Source organism: Mytilus californianus, unplaced genomic scaffold (assembly GCF_021869535.1).
Source record: "Mytilus californianus isolate M0D057914Y unplaced genomic scaffold, xbMytCali1.0.p SCAF_8, whole genome shotgun sequence".
Classification (NCBI taxonomy): domain Eukaryota; kingdom Metazoa; phylum Mollusca; class Bivalvia; order Mytilida; family Mytilidae; genus Mytilus; species Mytilus californianus.
Window position 1 is genome coordinate 94,844,104 of NW_026262734.1, and position 23,779 is coordinate 94,867,882.

Genomic DNA, 23,779 nt, shown 5'->3' on the forward strand with positions numbered 1-23,779 from the left:
GTGAACACGACTATAATAAGCACACTGAAAATGATGATGCACATGGCGCAGGCGCACAACTATGCATACGCCTCATTTCCGGATACAAAATCCCTTACTTCCGACTTTAAAATCACTTGACACTGAGCCTTCAGTCCGTATTTAAACAATAACAGGGCTATGGCTCGAGAATATGACCATTTATTCAAGCTCCTTATCATTGGTGACAGTGGTAAGAACCCGAAATTTCCAATTTTTAAGCCTCTGGTGAAGTAGGTACTCGATTTTTGCTGAAATCATTGATTGTTGTCAAAGTTGAAAGTTGTTGGCGACAGCTTGTATGACATAATTTGAATGTTTAGGTCAGAACGAAGACTGTTTATTTTTAATGTTATGAGTGCAAGTTGTCCCAAAGATCAAACGGACATGCTGCTTTTAACAATGTCAAGTACAATTTTTTTTATTATATGTATGATGAAGTGATTAAAACGTTTTACCAGTTCACCATACATGTAGATGATTAATTTCAGCCACAGTACCAGTTCGGCCATAGTAGATACAGCCACACTTTTTCATATTGTTTTTAGCATATTTATCCAACGCAATCATAGGTAGAACGTTGTTTTCAATTTAAACTTGTTTATATTTTTTCGTTTGGGCTTGTATTATAGTAGTCCAAATAATTATGACGTCTTGAAAGGCTATTATATATTTTTTTTCTTTGACGCCTTACATCGACGTCATAACGCTGAACTCATATTTTCAGTTGGACTTTGAGAGGGAATTTACTGCTTTATTAAAACGTTAAGCTGATTTCTCCTTAAGACATGTGTAAGATGCTTCATTTTAGGAGTATAAAATATATTTTTGAACCAAACTCGGTAAAATTTGACGGACCTGAATTTCCAGATAATATAAAATTAAGGTTCCGGAAATTCGGGTCTGTCAAATTTTACCGAGTTTGGTGCAAAAATTTATTTTATACTCTCATAAAAAGAAATCAGATAAACGTTTTAAAAAAAGCAGTAGACAATCATCCGCCTCGAATGGAATTGTAACTTATTTTATTATTACTGTAGGGATTTATTGGAAATATTTTGCACAAACAAACACATAAAAGGTAAGAAATTTGATATATGCAAATATTTTTAGCCTTCAATGAAAATTTTATGGCTAAATTGGGTCTCAAAGTTGAGAGCAAAATATGCTCTCAAAGTCCAACCGAAAATGGTGGCTTCAGCATTATGACGTCGATGTAAGGCATCAAAGAAAAAAAATATAATAGCCTTTCAAGACGTCATAATTATTTGGACTAGTATTATAGTTGCCTTCGGGTTTATATAATCCGTTCATCCTATTTCGACTCTTCAAAATTCAAGAGTCTATCCAAAATTGAGGTAAATTATATGGCCTTCCAAATACCGTTTCGATTCCTAACATCACTGAAGAGACATTAATTGTCGGAATTCGGATATGGTGTACAAATTTTTGCACCTCACGTTTGCGGTATAACCATCTTTTCCGTATGTTTATTGTTTTCTGTTTGATATTAAATTAAAAATTAAGATCCATTTTGTTACATCTGGTGATCCTTTTATTTGGCAATCGCCATGGCAGTCAGCAGGGTTTAAGAACATTTGTTGTTCCACCTGCTAGTCAAATGCGTTTTGTTAAATTATACTTTTTCACTTTTTTGGTCTTTTAGAAAATGTTGTTTGTGCTGTATTTAGACCCCTCTACCAAAAAATTTGTTTTGCATGCACAAGTATAAAAATTGCGGTTTTTATCCAACGCAATCATAGGTTGAACCTTGTTTTCAATTTAGACTTGCATATATGCATATATATATATATATGTTCATCAAATGTTCTGACAGAAGTTTATTTTGATAATGAATATTACTTATTAAAAAGTTGTTTTGTCATAAAGCGCGCTCTATAACAAGCGGACACAAGATTTTCTTATGGCACACATGATTAATAACATTTCCATTTGTCTTTGTGCTTGATTAAAATATATTTTTTATATAACAAAGAATAGAAAATATTTGTCATTCATGGACGAAGAACTATTGCCCATTCGAAAGATTGAATCAATTGTCATTTATTTATTGAAGAAAATAACCAAAATTAACTAAACCACAGTGAGACAAAAAAGTCTGATATGGTACGTACAGACACCAATAAATCAAATTACATGCATTAGAGCATCTGTTGCTCCTGGTTTTTTCTATGAAATAACCCAGTTATAACATGTACATAAATTGTACAACTTCTAAATCACACAATTTTAACAAAAATTATACTGCTCGCTTCACTTGTAGAGCACTCGCCTAAAAAAAACTCATTTTCAAGAATTATATATAAAACAAAAAAATTTCGCTCGCTCGCCCCATATTTTTTGGAGCTTTTGGACCGTTTAAGCAATCTAGAATCAGAAAATCCAAAAGATTATTGGAACCTTGTTAATGAACTCCGTCATGAGAATAATCAAGAAACTAAAAACAACATAGATGGTGACATCTGGTACAAATATTTCTCTGAGTTGTCATCAATTCCCTGAAAATGAACATATAAAGTCAAAGATAAAAGAGATAAAGCATGTAAAGAGTAAACTTGAACTATTAGAAAGTAAAAACTTTGGATTCAGTGAAATTGACTTTAAAATTACCCCTGGTGAACTCCAAAAAGCCCTGAGGCAATTAAAATCTGGGAAAAGTCCAGGTCTAGACACTATTACAAATGAAATGTTAAAAGTTTCACAGAGCTATATGCAAGATTGCTTACTAAAACTTTTTAATGCCATACTTCTATCTGGCATTTATCCCAGTAAATGGTCTGAGAGTTACATTACTCCTATATTCAAATCTGATAACCCACAGAACCCTGAAAATTACAGAGGTATTGCCATCAATAATAGTCTTGGCAAACTTTTCAATACCATTCTGTATAACAGACTTGATAAATTTCTATCTGATAATAATATCATAAATAAAACTCAAATTGGTTTTTCTAAGAAAGCTCGCACTTCGGATCACATTTTTGTACTAAAATGTCTCATAGAAAAATATGTTAAAAGAGGCAAAGGTAAATTATATGTATGCTTTGTAGATTTTCGCAAGGCCTTTGATAAGGTTATTCATATTGGTATATTATACAAATTATTACAACATACAAATAATGGTATTTTTTATAACATATTAAAATCTATGTATAGTAATGACAAAGTGTGTGTCAAAGTAGAAGACAAAATAACTGATTTTTTTAGATATAATGTTGGTGTACGACAAGGTGACGTCTTGAGTCCCACATTGTTTAAACTATTTATTAATGATTTGCCAGATATATTGTCAAACAATTATGATAATGTCAATTTAGATAATGAAAAGATACCATGTCTACTATACGACTGATGATCTTGTATTAATATCCTACTCAAAAGAAGGGCTTCAGAAGAGACTTGATACTTTGTGCACATTCTGCAAAGATTGGTGTATGGAAATAAATGTGAAGAAAACAAAGATTACTATATTCAATAAGAGTGGTAGACTCCTTAATGAAGATTTCAAGATAGGAAATAATTCTATCGAATGTGTTAAACTATACAAATATCTTGGCATAGTCATCCAAAATACTGGAAACTTTAATGAAGCCAGGAAACAATTATTCCAAAAAGGTCAAAAGGCCAGTTTTAAACTGTATAAAGATTTGAAATCATCAAATCCTCCTATTAAAACTCTTTTGCATTTATTTGATCATTGTATACAGCCAATTGTAACGTATGGTTGTGAAAATTGGGGTGTTATTAACATTACTCCTAAAAGGAAAAAAATTATCCCTTTATGACATATTTAAAGATTGGGAGTTTGAGAAGCTAAATCTAAAATTTTGCAAGTATATTATTGGTGTTACAAAGATGTGCACAAACGTAGCAGTCCTGTCTGAACTGGGTAGATATCCTCTTTATATAAATTTGCTAACACATATGTTTATGTATTGGCATAGACTAGAGAATTCCCCATCTGATTTATTGAAAAGTGCTTATGCCGAGTTAAAAATGATTGAGAGTAAAGCTCAAACTAACTCCAATAATTCATGAATCTCTAATATCATTTTCTACAGCGAAAAATTGGGTATTGACCTAAATATATGTAAAAATTTAGGCAAAAATAAATTTAAAAGTTTACTGAAAAAACAGCTCAAATTAAATTTTCAAAATGATTGGAAGAAAATGCGAGATTTTTTTTTACAGAATCAAGGCAAATTGGACACTTATTTTTCATTCAAGAGGTCATTTGACTATGAAAATTATTTAGATTTAAAGCACCCCCAAAAACATTTGTTAACAAAATACAGACTCAGCAATCACTGTTTAAGAATAGAAACTGGTAGACATGAACGTTTTATCAATGTATGTGGTAAATATGAAATATTACCTCGACATGAGAGGATATGTTTATATTGTAATTCAAATTCTATTGAAAATGAAATGCACTTTCTTCTGGAATGCCCTCTTTACAATAACCTCAGAAGAGATATGACTGATTATATCAAAAAATACCCCAGTTTAGTTAATTTAAACAGAATAGATCTTTTTACATGGATCATGAGTAATGAAGATAGCAGTTTTTTATCTATTTTATGTGCATACCTTGATAAAGGCCTGCAACTTAGAAAATCAGAAAATTAGTTAAATACTCTAATAGATAGCAAAATTATCTCCCCTTGACCACTGACCCTTTCCTCATGCATTTGAACTATTATTATATGTTTCTTTAATCACTCTGTAATGTCTATGTCATGTTGTTATTACTGTTATGCTCTTAATGGGCCCTTTAATTTGGAAAAATAAAAATATTGTATATTGTGTTTTGTCCGAAGAACTATTAATCAAATTGGTGTGGCCTTGGTACCCATGAAACAAATGAATCCACAGTATTTGATCATTAGTTAATGAATCTACATGTACATGATCTATGATACATCACAGTGAAGATCAAATCACTTTCTTAATTGCCCATTTGTATATTATTGCTTTCTACAGTTAATACAATGTAAGATACATCAACATGATCAAACTGTTTAAAGATGCAGCAAAATCACCAAGATCATGATGCATACCTGCCAACCCTCCCGTTTTTAGCGGGAGACTCCTGCTCAAACTGCGAAATTCCAGAAATCTCCCGCTTTCCGATATTTTAACCTGCAATGACCTGCGTTCGTAATTCTCTGGCTTTTTCATTACTGTCAATAGAAATAAATAAACAATCGGCGATCTTTTGAAAACTTTGGTCAGTAGTTTTTATGTTGGATTTATAAGTAATCGAAACTCATTTCTGTCTGGACCAATCGGCAGTATAAAAAACAAGAAATAGATATACTTTATTTCCACTACTAATACACCATTTTATTGAATGATAATAATGTAAAAATAGATAGAAATTGTGTGCATGCATTTTTTGTCGTAAAAATGTCAAGCAGACTGAATGAAAGATTTTAAATTTTTATGACACTTGGCAATGAATCTTCATTTTGCACATCATGTTCAATCAACTTTTCGGTTTCTTCTGGTGGTCTGTACGACGTTTGAAAGCATGCTTAGTGTGGGTCTCACAACAAAATCAAAATATGGAATGTTATGAGTTATGAGACTCAGAGGTTTTGAAAAAGGCAAAAAAAAACACACCTTGTATAGATTAAAACCATGAATTGAAGAAATAAAGTATATCTGTTAACTGTTATTGTAGTTTTGTAGATGAATAAATAAACAGGTCATATATTTAACTGTTTAACTTGAAAATGTTGTTCGCGCAAAATCTCCCCCTCAGCTGTCATAGCTGAGGGGGAGATCTCCCTCTTTAAAGGTTTCAGAGGTTGGCAGGTATGATGACGTCATCTACATTTGTAACCCTGTGAATTATTACAGATTCACAGAAACTATTTTATATCATTTACTTTGAATTTCTATGACTAGAGTTTGTTTTAATGGTCAATAGCTATTGGGTGCACTAGTACTTTAATGTTAGATTATCATAGTTTTTAATGAAACATGATTCTTTGTCATAATATGTGATTCCTATGCTAATTTTATAATGCTTACAAAAGATATCTACTGAATTATAAATTATGACTTTGTTTTCATTTCAGGTGTAGGAAAAAGCAGTTTATTATTACGGTTTTCAGATAATACATTTGCTGGTAAGTACTGAATATCCATTGTTTTAGTTTCAGTGAAATGAAGTGAAATAAATATATACATCTTTTGTCATGGTTGTAAAGTATTATTGATGAGATACACAACCCAAAACTCAAAGGTTTGAACATGCCACCGCCTATGTGGTCTCAGGGTAGCGTGTTCACCTTGAATGGAGGAGGTCATTGGTTCTAACCCCAGCTGAGTCAAACCATAGACTATAAATATGGTAATTGCTGCTTCTCCTCTAAGCACCTGGCGGTAAGAAGTAAGAGCAAAGACTTAAGAGTCTGAATAATGTGTCTGGGTAAGGTGACTTGTGAAGTAGCAGGTTGAAGTTTCTAATGTAATGATATAAAACGAGGACTGATCATGCTGATGATATAAACCAATCAGAATTGAAAACATATGTGACATCATTAATATAGAGGCATCCATTGTTCAAAACCAGTTTGTAACTATGCACAAGCATGACAAGTAAAAGGAATATTTTTTTAGGGGAAAAAATTAGTTTCAAAGTGTTGCCATCTTGATAACGTATTTGAAATGAAGAAGTTCAATTTACAGCATTAATTATCCTAATAATCATAGACACCATAGAAATGTAATTCTATATTGAATCATAAATATTTCAGGAACCTATATAACAACAATCGGTGTAGATTTTAAAATCAGAACAGTAGATGTTGGTGGAGAGAAAGTTAAATTACAGATCTGGGATACAGCAGGTCAAGAGAGATTTCGTACAATTACATCTACGTAAGTATAGCTAGCCTCTCCAGCCCACTGAAAATATACACACAATATAGGTCAAGAGAGATTCTGTACAATTACATCTAGGTAAGAATAGTAAGGCTAAGCCTGTCCACCCACTGAAATTATCCACACAAAACATACAACAGGTCAAGAGAATTCTGTTCAATTACATTAATTTAAGTATAGCCTGCCTGTCCAGCCCACTGGAATTATACACACAAAACACACAACAGGTCAAGAGAAATTCAGTAAAGGGATATGTGTGATAGTTAAACCAAGTTTTATGTGGGCCCATCTTCAAATACAATACACTTATCTCTATTCTAATGCAAATTCAACAAATCAGTCCATTTTAAAGATTATTTTGGTGTAAAATTTCCCAAAAAGATGTCTCATTTTGGCAACTGAACAAGGTGAAGGTATATGTATGCCTCTTGTGTCAAACATAAATATAGGACGTTTAAAGGATCCTGTATGCTTTTGAATGTAATCAAATTTAACACAAAAAAAATTTAGGTAAAAAAATGTGAGGTTGTTATTTGTTTTTGAAGAAATCACAAGTAAATACATTTTCTGCAATTCAAAATGTCGGCTTTGAACCTTAGTCACAAACCTGTAGATCGAGAATTTTACAGCATTCATCATCAAATCAGAATCATTGATACAAAATAATTGCTTTAGAATTTCAAACATTTCAAAGGTACACATAGGGTAATTGTTGTGTATGATGTAACAAGTGGTGTATCTTATATTTTTCAGATATTACGGAGGCACATATAGGGTAATTGTTGTGTATGATCTGACAATTAGTGTACCTTATGTATTTCAGATATTACGGACACACATACAGTGTAATTGTTGTGTATGATCTGACAATTAGTGTACCTTATATTTTTCAGATATTACAGAGGCACACATGGGGTAATTGTTGTGTATGATGTGACAAGTGGTGAATCATTTGCAAATGTAAAACGATGGCTACATGAGATTGATCAGAATTGTGATGTAGTTAACAGAATTTTAGGTAGGTGTATATGTCACCAATCCACACATAAAACTTAGTGCCTATTATGTCACCACACAACTCTCCTTTCTTGTTTGGGGGATACACAGATTCGTTGAAATCTATTTTGAGTTTGTCAGTCCATGTGGCTGGCTTACACATCATTTTCTGTAGTTACATGTATGTATATTATAAAACAATCCAAATTTCTTGTTGTCCTTGTCAAAATTTGTCAGGACTGACATGGCTGATAAATTTTGGCATCTCTGTCAACATTTCTTAATCAAATACCGACCTATAAACTTGTTTCAACGTATTATGGGTATTAGTGCCTTAATGTCTATAATCAGATGGTAAACTTTTAATTATAGTATTATACACAGTAAAGGGTATTATTTATATTCATCTTTTAAAGTTTGTCAATGATATTTTAATGCATGCATTCCTATCAAATCTGTAAAGTTTACATGTAAGGTAGCATTACACAGTTAGGAAAAAAACTTTAAACTGACACTCATAATTTTAACCACCCTCTTTCCCTTGCTTTCTAACAAATAAGGCTTAATGTTTGTGTTATGTATGTGTATATGTATGGAAACTGCATCTTCATAGATTTGATTTCCAATAGTTAAAATGGTCATATATAATCTCCTTTTGGTGTAACCATGGTAACAATCTGCATTTATTTGATAGAAAAAATAGCAAAAAGAGGGGTGAAAATGTCACAAAAGTCCCCAAAATTTGGTCCAAAGTACAATTTTAATCCATTAGAGTGATACCTTTTCTGAAACCATTGACATTTATCTATCAAGAGGTTCAAAAAAAAAAATCATCAACATTTCACTAATTTTTCCATAAAAATTCAATTGAAAAGGTCGAGGGTCAAATATTTGTTGAAAAACACCACAATAATTTCTGGACCCATGTGATGGATGTGAAAATATGGACTGTCAAACAGAAAAATGGCCTATAAAACATGCAAAAAACAATCTTGATGTTCATATAAACCCACTTTGAAGGCTATATCATTCTTCAGCTATCTAAATATATAGGCATAGGTAGTATAGATAATACTTGTCACTGGACATTAAGCATGCAACAATCTATTTATTAAATATATGGTATAACTTTGTCTAACTTTTTCAGTTGGTAACAAAGATGACGACCCGGATCGTAAGGTTGTTTTAACGCAAGATGCACAAAGATTTGCTGAACAGATGGGAATACAGTTATATGAAACAAGTGCTAAAGAAAATAAAAATGTTGAAGAAGTAAGTAGCAGGTTTCTAGTTATTTTATCTATTGAGAAAAAGTTAAGCTCAGTCAATTTGATTATAATAAATGAAAATATTACTTTATTAAATTAAGTATTAATATAAACATGGAAATTTGTATACAATTTATCTGCCATAATACCAGAATTTTTTCACTGACACATACAGTAATAGATGTGAATTCATGAAACCCCTGTCAGAGAAATATTTGCATTTCAAGAAATAGAAATTTTCAGAATAGATTCTTCACTGGCCTCATTCTTTTTTGAGATAAAAACAAATTAAACTCAAACTAAGGGAGACAACTAATATTTATTTGCTCTTGAAAACAAACAATTCTATTCATTACATGCATTATAAAGATTAATTGTACAAGTAAATTGAAAAATTAAAGGAATGAACCTTTTGGCTTCTGTGTCCTTTCCTAGGGTGTGTTGTGTTGACATGGGCATTGTTTTAAGGTCAAGGAACAGTAAATGGGCTATGTCTTTTTTGTCTATGATTTTGTTAAAATTTGTGTACTACTTTAACACGTTGAACTATAACTGAAAATCGGTTTTATTTTTTTGAAATATTATTGAATGAATTCTTTCAAAATATATATGAAAAAGTTCTTTAATTAGTCTTGTTAAAATCATCAATCACCGATGGATAGATTTTTCTTTATAATTGGTATGTTGTTGAAACATGACTTACTTCGTTTTGCAAAACTTGATAAAAGTCTGTGATCATAAGGGCTGTTCTATAAAAACATACATTCTAAATGTGCCTGTCCCAAATCAGGAGCATGCAATTCAGTGGTTGTCATTTGTTGATGTACATTGTATATCATATTTGTTTTTCATTAAATTTTTTGTACATAAATCTGGCCATTAGTTTTCTGGTATAAAATGTTTTACATTTGTTACTGGGGCCACTATAGCTTGTTATGTGGTATGGGTTTTGCTCATTGTTAAAGGCTGTACAGTGACTTATGTATTTGCTTACATCTACTTCATTTGGTCTCTGGTGGAGAGTTGTCTCATTGGCAATTATACCACATCTTATTTTTATATGGGATCCAGTGAAGGCACTTTGAAATCTTATATATGGGTGTGTGTTTAAGTTTTGGTACAGTGTAAGAGAAATTTTAAAATTGTCTCTATAGATGGTTTCCCCGTTTTCAAAGTCCCTGGGTACAATGTATATTTAAAAGAAAACAGCAATAAGATAATGGATCATTTTTTCTGAAATGTTTTATCTTATGTTGTTTATATGTTTAAATAGAATCTCCAATATCAACACCTAGGTCAGCATTTTCAGTTTGTGTAATCATTTTAACTTTTTCATAATGTCTTTGTCTGAACATTGTCCACAAATTCAGTATTAAATCTGATGTGATAAAGGTTGAGGAGTTCTTTTCAAGTACACGTAAAACAAAGACGCCATCATCTCGCAGATGTTCCTGTGTGAAAAGTCGGGCTAATAGTATATCATTTCGAGAATGGATTTCTTTGCATATCTTTAAATGTTTCTTGATATACCAGAAGTTGTTTTCTTGACTACTGACATAATATATCCACGAAACGAAATTCAAACATGTCAGAGAGGCTAGTAAAAACAGCCAGAACCACTGAAACACAAATATTTTTTCATTCAGTAGATTCAGCGGCATAACACATTGTACGGTATATCTCTGTTGATTGGTTATCTGTCGAATTATAAAATCACACAATGTAACTCTTGGAAACCGCGGTGACTCATTCCATTCCCCATGTTTGATATAGTACTGGATAATCTCAAACCCAAAGTTATTATAATCCATAGCCATGAACTCATTCAGTAGAAAGAATTGTCCGATGACATTTACACAATAGAGAAACTTTATAAAAAGGTAGTAACCTGTCAGAAAAGTGCCTTCACGTTTTCCAAAACAAAAGCAGCAGATGCTTGAAATTTTATGTCGCAGATGAACTGCGAGGTTTTGTTTGTAATTCTGTTGGGTTAATATCCAGCAGTCAATATATTTTGCCATCAGCTTGATTTTCTTTTCCCTGTCGTCTGGTGGTGACATCACTGTGTCTTCTGCTAACGAAGTGATTTTATCCATTCTTATGCCTGAGTATCCATTTAACAGTCTCCATGTAATGTTAGGAATCTTGAACAATAGTGCTTGAAACATTAAAATGATTGGCACCCATTGATAGTAAGTCATTTCAGCTTCTTGTCTCTCGGAAATATCTTCTGGAATTTCGTCATAGATAGGAACATAATAAGTGTTGGATATCCAACACGTAGAATGAGTATATAGGTTAAACGGTTCTTTAAATTCAGCGGGGGTCCAACATTGTAACGGGTTCCCTAATATATACTGACCAGAGGTAATAACAATAGAAAAAAGTCCTAATAATGTAACAGTCCATATGTGGTTAATTCTATCGATCCAATCATCGTCTGATGTACCAAAGAGATAACTCCAGTTAGCAAAACTCCCTACCATACCTACGGCATCAAACCTAAAAAAATAAAAATCAATTGATGTCTATTAAATTCATAAAAAGAGACATTTTCCTGTTTTGTCCTTATTATTTCTTATGCATCTGAATTTTCATACTTTTAATAAGCTTATCTTAAGATAAGAAAACACATGAATATTACTGTGGATTCATTTATTTTCGTGGGTTCCAATTTTCGTGGATTGAGGGAAACTTGCTTTTCCGTGGATATTTGATTTCGTAGTTCTGCCAAAGTCTGCATATAAGACTATAGGAAATTTATTATTCGTTGAACATTTTATTTCGTAGTTCACCTGTAACAACGAAATCCATGAAAATTGGTACTCCACAAATAATAGTGAATCCACAGCATCTTCTTTTCAACAGTGTCCAGGCCTCTACAATAACTTTTTTTTTCAACTTGTCCAGTAGGACAAGTACATACCAAAATTTACTTGTCCGAATGAAATTGTAACTTGTCCAAAAAAAATCTTAATAATAACCTTTTTTGCATTCTAAGTTGATTCAAGGAACAAAATAAATTAAAACAATAGAACAGAATTTGATTTATATCTTTTGAAATACCATTCAAAAATATGAACCGAATACAACTGAATCTAGTCATGTCACAGGACTTAGGTTCTAGTTCATCAATGCCAAAGTCTCATCAGATTCTGCACATGAGGCACCGTATGATAGGCCTGTCAATGTACACTCATTGGATTTGTATCCTGGTTTTTTAAGTTGAAAAAAGTTTATTCAAATGCAATCAATAAAAAAAGAAGATGAGGTATGATTGCCAATGAGACAACTCTCTGCAAGAGACCAAATGACACAGAAATTAACAACTATAGGTCACCGTATTGCTAGTATCGTTTTTTCTATATATGATCAAATATGATTTTGTGAATTTAATGGTAAATAATTTTTCATTTTTATTTAAAAAATGTTTTTGTTAAAAAAATTACCGGTATGGTATTTATTATAAAGCAACAGAATAAGGTAGGAAAAACAGGTACTGATTTGTCTTGGTCCCGAAATGTCTGCTGCGAAATGTCTCCTGCATTGCCAAACTGTTTATTAATCATGTCTATTAAATATGTCTCCTACGGTGCCAAACTGTCTATTAAACTTGGAGCAAATGTTTCTGAGCTGGTGACGAACTGTCTTGTAAAGTTACCTTATCTACGAAGCGCATCGCGCATCGCTGATTCGGATCAGTAAGACTGGTTTCTGAGAATAGTATGCATTTTACCTGTTAAAAAGTACCTGACAAAGAACCAGTTTTATATTATCCATGTCTTGTTTTCATCTTCTTTTCTTGTTTTTTGTTTATAATTACTTTGTTCATAAAAGTTGGATTAAATTTATTTTCTGCAGAATAATTTTATTTGTCCCGTTGGACAAGCTTTATATATCTTTTACTTGTCCGACCTTTTTTCCCTCTGGTACCGGACAATCGGACAAGCGTTATTGTCGAGCCCTGGTGTCAAGTTACATATACATAAATGTATTTGTCAATTAATGTGACAGTATTTTGAGCAAATTATTCAGGCATTCCAATTTTAAACCAATTCAATAGAGAACAACCTGCAGCTGATAAATGCCAAAAATTAAATTAAATTAAAAAAAAAATAAAAAAACCATTAACTTACATGTTTCCTTGAGTGATTTAATCAGAATTTCAGATCGATGTCCATTGTCCACGTCTCTTTTTTCTTATACATTCAAAACAAGAAATTAATTTAATTCATTGTATTAATTTGTGTTTATTTATTATTAAATTAAGCTTCAAAGATTATGAAATTAAAATGTCTAATCTATGTTCAATCCATATTTGTTAGTGTACTGTAAAGGATTACAAATTTACTTTTATGTTTAAAAATTAATCTTATTGATTGTTACAATGCTTAGATTGTACATAATATAGTAAGTACATTATAAAATTGTTATTAATGAGTCAATAGGTAATACAGTTATCAAACTGCAACAGGCCTGTGTGGCCGAGTGGTCTAAGTAGTCGAGTTACTGTATCACTTGTCTGTCAACACTGAGATGAGTTTGAATCCCTCACCTGGCAGGTGCGCTTGACTCCAATCTTAATTGACTAGGATTGTCATTTTTGTCGAGCCTGCGACTTTTGTCGCAGAAAGCTCGACATAGGGATAGCGAGGCGGCGGCGGCGGCGGCGTTAGCTAACTTCTTAAAAGCTTTATATTTTAGAAGATGGAAGACCTGGATGCTTCATACTTTGTATATGGATGCCTCATGTTACGAAGTTTCCGTCAGTCACATGTCCAATGTCCTTGACCTCATGTTCATGGTTCAGTGACTACTTGAAAAAAAAGTTCAGATTTTTTGTAATGTTAAATTCTCTCTTATTATAAGTAATAGGATAACTATATTTGGTATGTGCGTACCTTGCAAGGTCCTCATGCCCGTCAGACAGTTTTCACTTGACCTCGACCTCATTTCATGGATCAGTGAACAAGGTTAAGTTTTCGTGGTCAAGTCCATATCTCAGATACTATAAGCAATAGGTCTAGTATATTCGGTGTATGGAAGGACTGTAAGGTGTACATGTCCAACTGGCAGGTGTCATCTGACCTTGACCTCATTTTCATGGTTCAGTGGTTATAGTTAAGTTTTTGTGTTTTGGTCTGTTTTTCTTATACTGTATGCAATAGGTCTACTATATTTGGTGTATGGAATGATTGTAAGGTGTACATGTCTAGCTGGCAGGTGTCATCTGACCTTGACCTCATTTTCATGGTTCAGTGGTCAAAGTTAAGTTTTTGAGTTTTGGTCTTTCTTTCTAATACTGCATGCAATAGGTCAGCTATATTTGGTGTATGGAATGATTGTAAGGTGTACATGTCTAGCTGGCAGGTGTCATCTTACCTTGACCTCATTTTCATGGTTCAGTGGTCAAAGTTAAGTTTTTGAGTTTTGGTCTTTTTTTCTAATACTATATGCAATAGTTCAACTATATTTGGTGTATGGAAATATTTTATGATCTATATGTCAGTTACGCAGGTTTTATTTGACCTTGACCTCATTTTCAAGGTTCATTGCTCAGTGTTAAGTTTTTGTGTTTTCGTCTGTTTTTCTTAAACTATAAGCAATAGGTCAACTATATTTGTTGTATGGAAGAATTGTTAGCTGTACATGCCTGCGTAGCATGGTTCATCTGACCTTGACCTCATTTTCATGGTTCATTGGTCAATGTTTAGTTTACTTGGTTAATGTTAAGTTTATGTGACAGTTGTAATAAAGCTTTATATTTAGGACTATCAACATAATATCAATGATTAGTAAAGAAGGCGAGACATTTCAGCGTGTGCACTCTTGTTTCAACCAAAGGTTGGTCGTTCTCTCTGGGCACTCAGGTTTCCTCCACCAGTGAAAACTGTCTGACATGCAATAGCACAATAGTGCTGAAAGTGGCATTAAATACCAATCAATCAATCAATCAATATTACACTGCACAATATTATTAGTCCCCTACCAACGAAGTCGAAGGGGACTTTAGGTTTGCACTCCATCCGTCTGTCCATCCGTCAGTCCGGCAAATCAGCTTTCCACACTTTTTTTCTTCGTTCTTGAAGATATTGATTTGATATTTAGTATATAGTTTTATCATGACAAGTTATAGATCAATTTCGAATTTTGTTCTGGTCTGATGATTTAGTCCAGAGTTATGGACCATAACTCTGGACCATATCTAATGTTAGAGTACTATGTTAAACCATATTTTGTACAAAGGGAGATAACTCATTTTTGGTCGAGCCTGCGACTTATGTCGCAGAAAGCTAGACATAGGGATAGTGATCCGGCGGCTGCGGCGTTATCTAACTTAAAAGCTTTATATTTTAGAAGGTGGAAGGTCTGGATGCTTCATACTTTGTATATGGATGCCTCATGTTACGAAGTTTCCGTCAGTCACATGTCCAATGTCCTTGACCTCATTTTCATGGTTCAGTGACTACTTGAAAAAAAAGTTCAGATTTTTTGTAATGTTAAATTCTCTCTTATTATAAGTAATAGGATAACTATATTTGGTATGTGTGTACCTTGCAAGGTCCTCATGCCCGTCAGACAGTTTTCACTTGACCTCGACCTCATTTCATGGATCAGTGAACAAGGTTAAGTTTTGGTGGTCAAGTCCATATCTCAGATACTATAAGCAATAGGTCTAGTATATTCGGTGTATGGAAGGACTGTAAGGTGTACATGTCCAACTGGCAGGTGTCATGTGACCGTGACCTCATTTTCATGGTTCAGTGGTTATAGTTAAGTTTTTGTGTTTTGGTCTGTTTTTCTTATACTGTATGGAATAGGTCAACTATATTTGGTGTATGGAATGATTGTAAGGTGTACATGTCTAGCTGGCAGGTGTCATCTGACCTTGACCTCATTTTCATGGTTCAGTGGTCAAAGTCAAGTTTTTGAGTTTTGGTCTTTTTTTCTAATACTATATGCAATAGTTCAACTATATTTGGTGTATGAAAATATTTTATGATCTATTTGTCAGTCACGCCAGTTTTTTTTTTTACCTTGACCTCATTTTCAAGGTTCATTGCTCAGTGTTTAGTTTTTGTGTTTTGGTCTGTTTTTCTTAAACTATAAGCAATAGGTCAACTATATTTGTTGTATGAAAGAATTGTTAGCTGTACATGCCTGCCTAGCATGGTTCATCTGACCTTGACCTCATTTTCATGGTTCATTGGTCAATGTTTAGTTTACTTGGTTAATGTTAAGTTTATGTGACAGTTGTAATAAAGCTTTATATTTAGGACTATCAACATAATATCAATGATTAGTAAAGAAGGCGAGACATTTCAGCGTGTGCACTCTTGTTTAAAAGACATTCTTTGTTAAATTATTTGAAGATTTTTTTGGCAGGTTTGTTTGTTATTTAGTATAAACTAATTTTCTGAATGCTATATATATAAAAAAAAAAACTGTGAAAAGAAATCCTTTAATTAGATAATAATCTATTTGTATTAATGTATATATTTCAGTACATTACATTGTATAGATAAAAGTTGTTGACATTTTATAGATAAGTTACAAATCTTTGTTAGTTTGTGACAAATGAAAGAAAAAATATTTGGAACTATTAATTATATTTGATTATAATTTGAAAATAGATATACACTGCATTACATCATATCTAATTTTAGAGAACTATTAATCATATCTTATGTTTTTTTCACTCATATAATCAGTTTTCCACACTGTTTTTAGTCATGCTTGTTATTTTTAATGGGAGCATCTTCATACAAATTTTAGGACCAACACATTGTTATACTTTATTTTGATATTCTCTTCTTATATTTCAGATGTTTCTTGCAATAACAAAATTAGTATTACAGTCCAAAAAAGAACAAATGAAAAAGCAGGCAGATCAACCATCAGATTCAATTAAAATTAATGGAAGATCGAAAGACAAACGGACAAAAAAATGTTGTTGATGTTTGTAGTCTATTGTATTTTATTGTTGTAATGTATCTGCAATCTGTATAAAAGGGAATTAATCCTGTTAACAAAGGGGAACAACTCTAGAGTAAAGTTAGTCCTGTTTACAAAGGGGAACAACTCTAGAGTAAAATTAGTCCTGTTTACAAAGGGGAACAACTCTAGAATTGAAAAGTAATGTGAAAACATTCAATGTATAAATTCAAGGGGATTTATGCTGTGCATTGAATACTATTTGCATTGACTTATCATTTAATGATTATTTGCGAACATTCTATACAATTGTACTCTGTGACTGCTACTCAAAATATTACTATATTGATTAATTTGTTTTAAGTAAAAGATATTTATTTTAAGATTACAATGAAAGTTCACCTACATGTAGTTCAAAAATTAAAATGTGTTAAGAAACATTAAGTTAAGGATGTTTGTGTCTGAAATTCAAAGTGATACCATTTTCATAAATGAGATGTTTTTAGTAGATAATGTATGATATATTCAAATTATAGAAAATAGAATTGGGTATAAATGCTTGTTTTTAATCTACAAGATTTTGAAAAATGAGAATTTATGGTCGGGGTAAAATGTCTCTGGATTTTTCGTATGAAATGTATAAAGAGAATTCGAAGGAGTCATTGTTAGGCTGGATGAAAAATATATTAAAAGTAACCAGAATTTAAAATATTTTTACCAGGCATGTATTGGAGGTGCAAGATCTGAAGAAATAATGTGGAGTATGGGGGTCATTAGGCAAACACTTATGCATAAGCTTAGGAAAATCCAGAGATGTTTCTAAAATACATTAAAGAAAAGAAGGCAAATTCCTTTAAATTAACTTTTTACTAACATGCTGAATTTAGATTAGGCTTGCTTATATGCTGGTTCATATGAGTAAATGGGAATATTTTAAATGTTGATATTTTTTAACTGAAGGTAACTGCCCTTGACATCAGGAATGGATTTCATTCCTTTTTTTTTTTTTTTAAGTATGAGAGTTGGCATGAGATATGTGTTTCATCAATAAATTAAGAAAAAAATATTAAAAAAAATATTTTTTGTCTTGAGATTATTTGAATGATCACTGAGTTGAAATTAAGAGTTGATAAGGATAGTAAGTCTCCCCAATGCAGATCAACATTTAAGGTAAAGAAATGTGATGTTGACATGTGTAAAGAAATTTCGCTTCATACAGATTCATTTTTTTTTATAGGCATATTGTATAAACATAAGCTATATTGATTGAAGATATGTACCATATGTGTATACTTTTATTAGTGGAGGTCAATTTTTCCTGATTCGACAGAAGTCTTTGGCTCAAAGATTGTTAAATAATTGTCCATAGTTTTTTATACGACGGCAAAAAAATTTTGTGGTTGTATATTGGTATGACATTGGCGTCATCGTTGTTGTCCGAAGACACATTGGTTTTCGCACTCTAACTTTAGTTTAAGTGAATGGATCTCTATGAAATTTTACCATAAGGTTCAATACCACAAAAGGAAGGTTGGGATTGATTTTGGGGGTTATGGTACTAACAGTTAAGGAATTAGGGGCCAAAAATAAGCATTTTTGTAACTTCCAGACATAACTTGTGTGTTAGTGTATGGATCTCTCTGACATTGTACCACAAGGTTCCATATCACAAAGGGAACGCTGGGATTGATTTTGGGGGTAATTGCCTCCAAATTTTAGGAATTAGGGGCAAAAAAAGGGGCAAAAAACAAGCATTTTTCTAGTTTCAGGACAATAACTTGTGTGTAAGTGTATGGATCTTTATGAAATTGTACTACAATGTTCCATATCACAAAGGGAAAGCTGGGTTTGAGTTTGGGGGTAATTGCCCTAAATGTTTAGGAATTTTGGGCCAAAAAGGGGCCAAAAAACAAGCATTTTTCTAGTTTCCAGACAATAACTTGTGTTCATGTGTACGGATCTCTCTGAAATTGTACTGCAAGGTACCATACCACAAAGGGAAGGCTGGGATTGAGTTTGGGGGTGATGAATCATAAGGGTTTTTTTTTTCTGTATAATTTTCCATTTTAAATTGGTTATTTCTGATTTATATATAAAAGCAAATAATAATGATATGGTTTGAATAGGTAAATTAAAAAAATTTAAGTTCTTAGACCACATTCATTCTGTGTCAGAAACCTATGCTGTGTCAAATATTTAATCACAATCCAAATTCAGTGCTGAATGTTGTGTCCATACTTGCCCCAACTGTTCAGGGTTCGACCTCGGCGGTCGTATCAAGCTGCGCCCAGCAGAGCATTTTATTGATTCAGAGTTACTGAAAAGAAGTATTATATCTGTCAGTCAAACGATACTTTTTCATAAGAATCAAAGCACTTTTGAAAAGGTGGATTTTCTTACCAGGCAAGCAATGGTATTTGATGTTAGACAAAAAATGAAAAGTTTCTTCGATACTGAATTTTGTTGTGTCATCTTCTTCTTTCATTAAGATAATAAAAAATATTCATCTTAAAGTCATGGTTCCCATGACCCATGAAATCTACATAAAATTAATATCCCATATATTAACATGATGATTCCCAGTGGGGGGGTGTTTCATTGGGTTGGAATCCCCCTTTTTTGACTATCAATGCATTTGAATGGGGACATATGGTTGAGAACACCCCCCCCCCCCCCCTTTATTCTGGGTTGGAATTCCCCCTATTAGAAATGGCTGGATCCGCCCCTGTGATTTTAAGTCTTTTATTGTCCTCAGATATTTTACAAATATTTTTTGTCTTTAATTCGAACTGCTGTATAATATTTAAAATTGCCTGCTTTTGGTATTCCCTGGGTTTCTCTCTTTTTTCTCTTTGATTTTCAATTTAAAATGGCTCTGTTTACTTCCTCTTAGACAGAAAGTATTCATTATGACATAGCACTGCTTTTAGGCTATTTGTTCAAAGATCAGTTAAAAAAAACTCTTATTCCTTGGATATCAAATTTTGCAGTTTGTTTTTTCATTAATTAAAATATATTTCTTGCTGATACCTGCAATTTGACCTTATAGAGTTGCTGAAAATTAGTGTTCAACAAAAATCAAAAAATAAACTGTAACAAAGAGTTACAATAAAAGAAAGGTTGTAAAATTATCAGGGCTGACAAAAAAATTTGTGGACAAATTTTTGCATCCTACTTTGACAAAATACATGGCAGTAGGATGAAACTTTTCCAATAAAATTCATTGTGTTTTGTAGAAAAAAAAATAGAGATTTTTATATGTTCTACAATTTTCAATTTTTTGGCAAATAAGATGTTTAGTAATATATTTGTTTATTTGATGTGGCAAATATGTGATAATTTCCTCTGAAGTGAAATATTTGAATTTAAATAAAAATGTCATTTGTGCATAAAAACTTGATATCTCAAGTCACATTGAGTAAAAATATTATAATTGCAAATTCAATTTCAAAAAATAAAAGTCTTAAAGTGTGTTTACGTGGGAAGAATTTCCATCAGATTTAATACCATTGCCTAGGTAAATCGTACAGCATTCTGTTCACATGATAAAATTGTATCATGTAAATCCATCTTTAAGGTTTATGAAACTTGTCCACAAACTTGCATCAGTCCTTGTACTAATTCTTTGGGAACAAATTTTTCAGTTATGAAATTTATACATTTCATTTTCATATACCGACACCATTTTCTTTACAAATCATACCATACATGCTGCATCAAAGCTGACTTCATCAACCATTTTGTTTCCACATGCCCTTTATTCTAATTGGATACATTCATTTATAGACACAGATAGATATTTTTGTTTAGTTTATGAGAAAGTCCCATTTTATGATCTTTAATAACTTCATAATGTCATCCAAAGAAAATTTTGAAAAGTGCTTGTAATGGCATAATACTTTTTATTAAAAATAAATAGTTCCTGGTGTTGGCTTATTTTGAATACCGGTACTTTTACTACGAAATATCTTTTAGTCTTAGTCTTTTAGTGCTATTTCAGTATTGATGTAGTTCACCTTTAAATACTCAAAATATCGCTAGCATTTGTTCGTGTGATTACTAGGCATATAAATTAAACATATTTATGATTACATTCCAAAATATCTAATGATTTCCGGATAAAAAAAAGTATTTATTTAGATGGGAATAAAAGGATATACTGGGTACATGACAACATCCAAACAACACCAAAAACCCAAAAAGAAATAAATACACGTTATCGCTACCGGTATTTGTCTGCCATTACTGGACATCTGAAAGGTTCCCGTAAAATTTTGACATCATAATAGAAAATATCTGACGCCACAATGGAAAAGTGATTGTTGTATGACGTCAAGAGTTCAAGCGGCACAGATTTCTAAATAGCGATAAGATCTATTGGTAACCATAAACATACAGTCTTCTATAATAGGCATGTTGTGTGTCTATACAATACATTATGTTCTAAATCAACCTGAGCCTACTGAAGTATGGGAAAGGAGGGAGTCTCATCCTGAATTCCTGAGAAAATAAATGTCAACTCTTGAATTCCTGTGAAAATAATGTGTTCGTTGCAAATTCAAAGGGTCAATCCCATATTCCCTAAAAAGGTCCTTCCGCCCATTCAAAGTAGTAAGTAGATATAACAGATACTAAGTAAACACAGATCTGTCATCTATAACAACTTCCCTTAAATGACAAAAAAACATGTTATGACAACCAATATCCAGGTTCCTGACTTGAGACAGGGACATTAACATTTATTAAGACACTTTATGATTTACCAAAATCTAACAAATGACTGTGCAAGAATAGACAGACATTATTGATTATATGAATGCCACAACAGACAATTTGTAATTGTATGATTATCAGTACTATTTATATAAGGGCCCATCACCTTAGAAGAATATAAAATGCTGTGATTTATTAATACTTTTTCTTCTTTGTGCCTTTTGTAATAATTTTTTGCCAATGTTTAATGTTGATTAAGAAAATAAATATTTGCAATAGCTTGGGAAAGGATAATGTTGACTGTGTTGAAGATGGATTGAAATTAGAGGGTTTTTTTATTTTTGTTCGAAATTATTTTTTTACTTATATTATTTTATTTTTATGCAAATTTGTTTAATGGTTTTGGTGAACAATCGAAGTTATTGTATTCAGAATTACATTTGTACAAGTGATTGTTAAAGGAGAAAAGTTTTTTTTTTTATGTAGAAGCAAAAATTATAGAGATTCTTTGGAAATCCTGCTCTATCTACTACACAATTTCATTTCAAGGGTATTTATATTAAAATAAAATTAACAAAAATTACAGTATACTATCATGTCTTTTCCAAGAATAAACTGAAATCATTTATCAGAAAAGAAAAAAAAAGAGAGAAAAATTATCCATACATGGTAGTCCAGTTTATGGAGTAGCTCTTTCAATATAACAATTACATTAAAATAACATTTTAACTTTGATCACATAATATGTTATTTATTTTGTCTGTTCTTTTGTCTTTTTATATTATATTGCCATAAATAATTGTAATAATTGCTCATTATTTTGTATTTGAAGGAATTTTGTTTAATAGTAAATTTTATGTCACATGTATAATATAATCATGCATATTCTCCATGGACATTTTTGTTGTAGCGTTTGAGCATGCCCAGTAAAAATTCTCTTCTACATGGACTTTACCAGTAAACTGAAAATAGAAAAGGAAGAAATATTCGATTATTTTATTGGAAAATATTGATTTATACCATGTAGAATATCTTACTTGGCTTGCTTTCAAATTTGCTACTAAATGAATCAATGTTTATTTTATCTATTTGACCTGAAGGGTCATGCATCTACCAATCATTTTAAACTTAGAATCTGTTACTCTGTTTTCATAAACTTAATCAAGATTTTACTATTTGTTGAAATCCAGAATTATGTGTAACTGTACAAATCAATCATGAAAATCTCCCTAATATTCTTATTGAAAAAACCTAACTAAAAACCAATTGTGCAATCTTAAACCCCAAAAAGTAAATAAAAAACATTGACTTAATTTTAAACAAGGGAAAGACTGAAATAGAGTGTTAAAAATTGTTCTTTGAAAATTAAACTAGCTGATATTCACTTCACACGATATATATAAGAGTCTAGCCAACATATACGTTGGATTCGTTAATATTTGTGGGATACCAACTTACATAGATTTCGTGGGTATAGGTTACTTTCCTATAGGCTTGTATGCATGATTTTGGCAAAACCATAAAATCAAATGTATATGAAAAAGCAATTTTTCCTCAAACCTCGAAAATGGAATTCATGAAAATAAATGAATCCACAGTATGGTATTCTGAGAAAACATTCTGCGACTCTTTTCACAAAAAATCTTACGATCAATTTTGATCGTAAGTTATACTGAAATGTGTATGACTTTTGAAGTTTTTTTGTGAAAAGAGCCGCTGATTATTTTTATATTTGTTCATGTGAAATGGTTTCTGTTTATGAATAATGCAATTCGAAATGTCTTCCCAGACTACCATGTTGGTAAAAATAGAGAAATAGAGAAATAAGAAGAAAAAAAAGTTACATTAGTTTTTTGTTTTAAATTAGGGACACTAAATGCATTTCTAGCAATTATTAAAAGATCTATATCTTGTAATTATTTATTGACATCTCA

At 31.8% G+C, this 23,779-nt stretch overlaps 1 protein-coding gene across 1 annotated transcript; it reads left to right on the forward strand.

Annotated features, from left to right (window-relative positions):
• Window positions 1-62: 62 nt before the first annotated feature.
• Window positions 63-23,663, forward strand: LOC127713062 (ras-related protein Rab-35-like). Its single transcript, XM_052219665.1, has 6 exons — window positions 63-211; window positions 6,126-6,176; window positions 6,807-6,930; window positions 7,827-7,951; window positions 9,077-9,201; window positions 17,024-23,663. The coding sequence occupies exons 1-6, from the start codon at window positions 160-162 to the stop codon at window positions 17,153-17,155; spliced, it is 609 nt and encodes a 202-aa protein (XP_052075625.1). The 5' UTR covers window positions 63-159; the 3' UTR covers window positions 17,156-23,663.
• Window positions 23,664-23,779: the final 116 nt, after the last annotated feature.